At 36.5% G+C, this 6,273-nt stretch overlaps 1 protein-coding gene across 10 annotated transcripts in view; it reads left to right on the forward strand.

The window, feature by feature from the left end:
* The window catches only part of chl1b (cell adhesion molecule L1-like b), a 76,345-nt gene extending 71,595 nt beyond the window's left edge, over positions 1-4,750 (forward strand). For 7 of the 10 annotated variants that reach the window (XM_043242512.1, XM_043242513.1, XM_043242511.1 and 4 more), the window contains 4 exons: positions 165-326; positions 666-797; positions 1,695-1,767; positions 3,511-4,750. In XM_043242512.1, coding sequence (XP_043098447.1) covers positions 165-326; positions 666-797; positions 1,695-1,767; positions 3,511-3,712 — 569 coding nt within the window. In that variant the 3' untranslated portion in view covers positions 3,713-4,750. Of the gene's footprint in view, positions 1-164; positions 327-665; positions 798-1,694; positions 1,768-1,873; positions 1,931-3,510 lie in introns of all 10 variants that reach the window. The other 3 variants (XM_043242519.1, XM_043242520.1, XM_043242518.1) reach the window with 2 other exon arrangements.
* The last annotated feature ends 1,523 nt before the right edge of the window (positions 4,751-6,273 follow it).

Consider the following 6,273-nt stretch of genomic DNA (forward strand, 5'->3'; position numbering starts at 1 on the left):
ATTAGATATTTACTATATAGTCATTTTTTTTAGCAAATTACGCAATGTTAATTTGGCAGCGATAATAATTGTTCATCCCCCCATATACAGTATAATTATGTGTACATAGAGTAGAACATTCTTAGTATTCTAACACCACTTCGCCCACTATGTACATTCTGTAGGTGAAGGTAACTGGAAGATTTCCGATGCGCTAAATTCTTCTAAGACTTTCCACATCATTGAAGGGCTCGAACCTGGGACTGAATACACAGTGCGTCTTATGACTAAAAGCTGGGTTGATAATTCTAGTATTTTTGAAGACGTTATCAGGACCAGTGCCAAAGGTGAGGGGAACGTAGTCTCCGAGATGACAGAAATGCAAAGCAAAATCGCCTTTGTCTCCTCTTTTCCCATCTCAGCGACATCCTGTGATAAAATTATCATGCGTGGTGTGCCTCATGTCCATCCCAGAGCATGTGTTCTGTGGACTTGATTAAAAGAAATTATGTTTTATCGGCCTCTGCCGTCGATTAATTGGACTTGCGGTCTGGCGGTTTACTGTTAATATCTGCACATTTCCATTCTAGAGTTTGCTTGGTGTCTCTCATTTAGTATAAGGCGTTCTCGGTAGATGTCAACATTCGGTGAAGTGTCAAACTAAGAGATTGTTTTGTCTCTCGCAGGTCTGGCCAGTATTCACGGAGGCATTTCCAACCAGGGCTGGTTCATCGGGCTCATGTGCGCCATAGCTCTGCTCACCCTCATAGTGCTCATAGCTTGCTTCGTGAACCGAAATAAAGGCGGAAAGTACTCAGGTATTCTCTCGCACAATGAAACAAATCAGTTGCTGGGGAAAATTACGGAGTTCTTTTGTGAATGTGAACCGAATCTGCTAAACGGCACTCAGAGAACCCTAACAAACTGTGCGGAGATTTTCTTTTAAGCATAAAAAAATCCAAAAGGGTTTATCTAAAAGTAAGAAACACACACTGAAATTAAGATGGAAGAACATTGTTTATAAAATTCACAGCTCGATCATCACAGCAGCACATGGAATGTGTTAATGCTTTTATATTTAGAACATTTTGCACATCTTCGTTGGGGGCTGCAAATTGGGTATGAATCAAGGTTCTACCCAATAACATTGTATTTTTAACTAGATGTTCTAAACCTCTGCAACCTTTACAACTGTGAAAGTTTTCTAATTACTGTACAGAAACAGCATGCACCAGATCTGTTCATTTACATGTGTTAATGTGAATTTGCCAATGTGCTTGCTGATGCAGTACAGTTTTAATAATAATAATCTTAATGAATTGGAAAAAGGTAATGGAACAGCTGGTATGAAATGTAATTAATACAGGCTAACCTTAAATTACTTTTATGTATGAAGAATAAAGGTAATTTAAGGTTAGCATATTTACAACGTGTCTTGATCATACAAATATATATATATATATATATATATATATATATATATATATATATATATATATATATATATATATATATATATATATATATAATGTATATATGTGTATGTACAATAGTATATATTCATTTTTAAATCAGAAAGGATGTTTTTAAATGTCAATACCTTTACTGTCTTAAAAAAACGATAATAATAATATTTTATATTAGGATATTTGTACAACATATAAAGAATATTTTTAGCCTCTCTCAACTTACAATCTTCTCTTGTGTTGATTTAGTGAAAGAAAAGGAGGACCTGCACCCTGATTTGGAGTCCCAGGGCATAAATGATGATACCTTCTGTGAATACAGGTATTTCAAACCTCCACCAAGATTTACTGCGAATATAGCGGCAGAATGACTGCAACCTCTGACACTGTTTCCTTGTAATTTGTGCATTTTTTCTTTGGTTCGAAAGCCAGCACCAAACCAGCCTGAGCTCTGGACGTGCAGCAAGCTAAAGTAACCACCACACGTATGTGCTGCTAAACAATAACAACAAAACCAATGTTGTTCACACATCAGTGCCGCTGATGTGTTCCTGTTTCACGTGGTGCTTTGTGAGTAGCTAGAAAACACGTAGCACTTTAGAAACAATGGCTTTGCTGTAAAAAAATGAAACTGATGTTGTATTGAGATCGAGCGAACAAAAGATTTCCCGGTAGGATGATGGTAAACAATCCGGTTTAGAGGAAAAACACTTATCTTGAGGCCAGCAATAAACGTGTTGCTTGTTTTTTTTTAATCATTCGGTGATCCAAAACCAATCTTTTCAAGAACAGTGTCTAGCGATAATTATTAACTTGAAGTTTTTTGAGCTACTGTTGAGCTATATTGTTCACGATGAAGGCTGAACTCTAGATGTGCTCAGTGTCTTGTGTTTTACTATTTAAAACACAAGGCTTGTTTTATGCAGACGTCAAACAGTGTGAATGCATGAGCTTCACGGTTTGAGTGAAGATAATGCATGCTCAGATGCACCCATCCACCTTCAGAATTTTTAATATTTCTGTCATATTAGCCATTCCATTGGGTTTGGGGCTGGTGGATTCATAGGCACATGTACTGTGTGTTAGAAAAAGGAATGAGTTGTCATGCTGGAGTGTGGAGTGCTATTGCTCTTTTTAAGGAGTTGTTCACACAATACTGGCGATATTATTGTTATTTACTCACCCTCATGTTGTTACGATCCTGTATGGGTATTTTTGTTTGTTATATTTCAGGCCTTCTGAATACAAGCAGCAGATTTGTATAAGGAACAGACTTTAGCCATTATAAATCATGAATTATTCCTTTTCTCAAAATTAATAATATATTTGACTGTGAATCAGCATTTGTTGTTTGTTAAACACCTTTTGATGATTAATTTTGGGCACAACCAAGGGCCAAACTGTCTCCTAGTTATATTATAAGTGAACTTATTTTTTTATTTTTTTTCCTTACGCAAAGTTTGCATATGGCTTCAGAAGACTTACTATGCAAAAGTTTGGGGTCAGTAAGATATATTTATTTATTAGTTTTTTTTTATGTTTTTTAAAAGATCTCTCTTATGCACACCAAGGGTATTTTTAAATACAGTGACACAGTAATATTATAAAAATAATATTGCAATTCAGCAGTGATTATTGTAGTCTTTAGTGTCACATGATCATTCATAAATCGATAATAATATATTTTTTTCAGCATTTAATTTTGAAATAAAATGTTCTGTAACTTATAAATAAAACTATTAATTTATGTATTTAATTTTTTTATTTTATTTTTTTTTTTTTTTATAACTGACCCCAAACTTTTAAATGATAGTGTAAATAATAGGAAAATAATGCACATATGGACTATCTATGTCATACGGGCTAATGTTATATTTTATTATACTTTTTTGTTTAAAAAAATTGATAAATTACTTGAATTAGCTGAATTAAGATTTTTCATAAATTATACTTTACCCAGGTCCTCTATATCTACTAGAGGAAGGTACTGGTTTAGCGTTCAACCACCCGAACATAACAAGGACGAGACAGCCAAACTCAGTTTTGTTTCCCATGTCTTACACAGCGATAATGATGAGAAACCATTGAAAAGCAGCCAGCATTCGTTGAATGGTGACTTGAAAGGAGGGGACAGCGGAGACAGCATGGTGGACTACGGCGACGAGGACGCTCACTTCAACGAGGACGGCTCTTTTATCGGAGAATACTCTGGACGCAAGGAGAGGGTCTCCATGGAAATCAAGGGAAACAATCAGAGCACAGCATAATGGACCACGGACAATTTATTTGTTGGACAAGCTCTCACAAAAGGTCAGTCAAAAGGAAACGGAAGGAAAAAAGCTCGGCATAACGGCACCCGAAGGACATTTTTGCAATTAATGTGTTATTGTCAAACTCTCAGTCATACTCACACCATTTTACGAAGCTTAGTTTGTTTCGCGTGCTGTAACTGATCAATCATGTCAGTTGTGTATACTTTTGTGGGGTGTTTTTGTATTAAATCTTTGCAAATCATTGGTGACTTTGGAGCTGCCAGAAAGTTTGTTTTTTTTTGTAAATGCAAACTCTGTGCACCGTTTTTGCTTTCTTCGTGTCATCATGTAGCCAAGCAAGTTTTATGTCAGGGTATGAACTTTGTATTTTTATTTTTCGTTCGAAGCAAATATTATTGACATTTTATATTTCAGACACTGTATACTGTGCATTCATTAAATGTGGGTTATTATGTGTACAAAGGAGTTGTTGCTTAAATAATCATAATTTCTGTTGAAATCCAAAAAAGCGTAAGGCAACATAAGGGTTGACTCACAATTACTCACATCCTTGTTTGAAAGTGTTTGCATTGAAATTATTCTAATTAACGGTTCGGGCTATACTAACAAGCTGCATAGCCATATTCACATATACCACATAAACTCTACAGTGAGTCTGCTGCTCTTAACCCATTAACCATAATACAGTATATCATCAAAATAGGCACATTCTCAATGTTCATATGTTTAAAAAAACAAAAAAACACCTTTTTTGCCTTAGAATGACCTTGATGCTCTGGTAAGTATGACAAAACAGATTTTTTATGGATTCCGTGACACAGGGTTGGAATTCCAAAATTCCACATTGGCATTAAATCCCATAAGTCCTCCAGGAAATGCAGTTTTGTTCATTTATGTATGCTTTTGGAATGGCTCCGCATAGAGTCAAACCCAGATTCTGTACAATGTTTCTGTACATTCCGTTTGCATGTTTAAGGATGTTGAATGAGGTTTGTGTGCAGATTTGACATTAAATTGTATCATTTTTCTTCACTCTGGGCTTGCTGAATGCAGCATCACAGCCTTTTTGCTTCTTGAACATTTCTGTGCTGATTAATGCCTAAATGCATGCATCCTATTGCTGGGCTTTTATAAAAGTGCGGAAAACATTTTACTTGGCTTTCATACTCCAGGCCCACTGCTGAACACATTAAGGTAAAAGCAGACTGAGGATGACAAGAACTTTAAAAAACACTGGAGTTAACACAGCAAAAAGTATTGGATACTGCAGGCAGAGTCTGTGAAAAGATATATCGTAAGTAAAGATCTATAAAATAGTACATCTGTCTGAGAGCTACGCACCGTAGATTCTGCTATATTCCTGGAATATGGTTTTACCAAGCATATCAGACATTGTGCTCAATAAGCTTTCATCCCAGAGGAAATCTATGTATTTGGCTGTAAGAACACGGATGTGCTCTGTCAGGGAAATAACCTCGGTGAAAGTGGTGGAGCAGTTGGAAATGAGACAATGAGAAGAAGAACGGAGGGGTCAGCCGCTCTTATGATGTGTTCAGCATATACAGATACGGCATCTCGCAGCAACACAGAGATATCAATAATGCAACATTTTTACTGAGTGGGCAGCCTGAGGATACAATAGATGAAATCCACTAAATAAAAAGCTGATATTGTATTAGAAAGCCCAAAGATCAGCCTCCATGGAGCAGCACAATAAAATGAAGATATCTGCAACTTCAATTAAGGTAATATGGATAGAGACAAGACAGATGGACGGATGTACAGACAGTCAGAAAGACAGGCCGATAGATAGATAGATAGACAGACAGACAGACAGACAGACTGACTGACTGGCTGGCTGGCTGACTGACTGACTGACTTTCTCCCTGAACATGTGAAAGAATAATTTTACCGTATTGCAACTTGGCAGCAAATGAATTGGTCCCTAAGCCAAAAGGGCCGTTAGCTATTCACTTCAGATGAAAGCTTCATTCACCATCATTTTTCTTCTATGTAAAGCAACTTCAGCAAAGTAAAGAAGAGAGGAGTTTTTATAGGAATTTTAAGTGCACTCTCTTTTTTGTTTCTGAAATAAAGTGATTGGTAACTTGATCTCAGCATATCAGTTACCTGAGCTGACCCTCTCCATGGAGAACACAGTAGCTTTTATTTGGCTACTGATTCAACTGAAGATTAACTCAATAATGCATTTAGTGCTTCAGTGTTTCGGTCAAGGATTGGCTGGTTAGCATAACCCAGTTTGCCCCTGCTGAGACCATGCTCACTCTTGCTGGACCATCAACCAATCACTTCCTTACTGTTGCAGAAATATCTGAACTTTTTTTTTTTTTATGAAAAGCAATTTTGTCGGATCTCTGCTAAGAACTTCTTTCAAACAGTCAACTGTAAAAACTCTGGAAAAGTATCAGCATTTTACTTTCTTTATCTAACCCTCAGCTTGAGACTTATGGATTGGCTTAACAGTACACAAGATATCCTCGCAATCTCTTTATACAGTATCTCTATAATTCACAACTTCACATTCCGCGCTCCCC

This window comes from Puntigrus tetrazona, chromosome 6, assembly GCF_018831695.1.
Source record: "Puntigrus tetrazona isolate hp1 chromosome 6, ASM1883169v1, whole genome shotgun sequence".
In the NCBI taxonomy this organism is placed as follows: domain Eukaryota; kingdom Metazoa; phylum Chordata; class Actinopteri; order Cypriniformes; family Cyprinidae; genus Puntigrus; species Puntigrus tetrazona.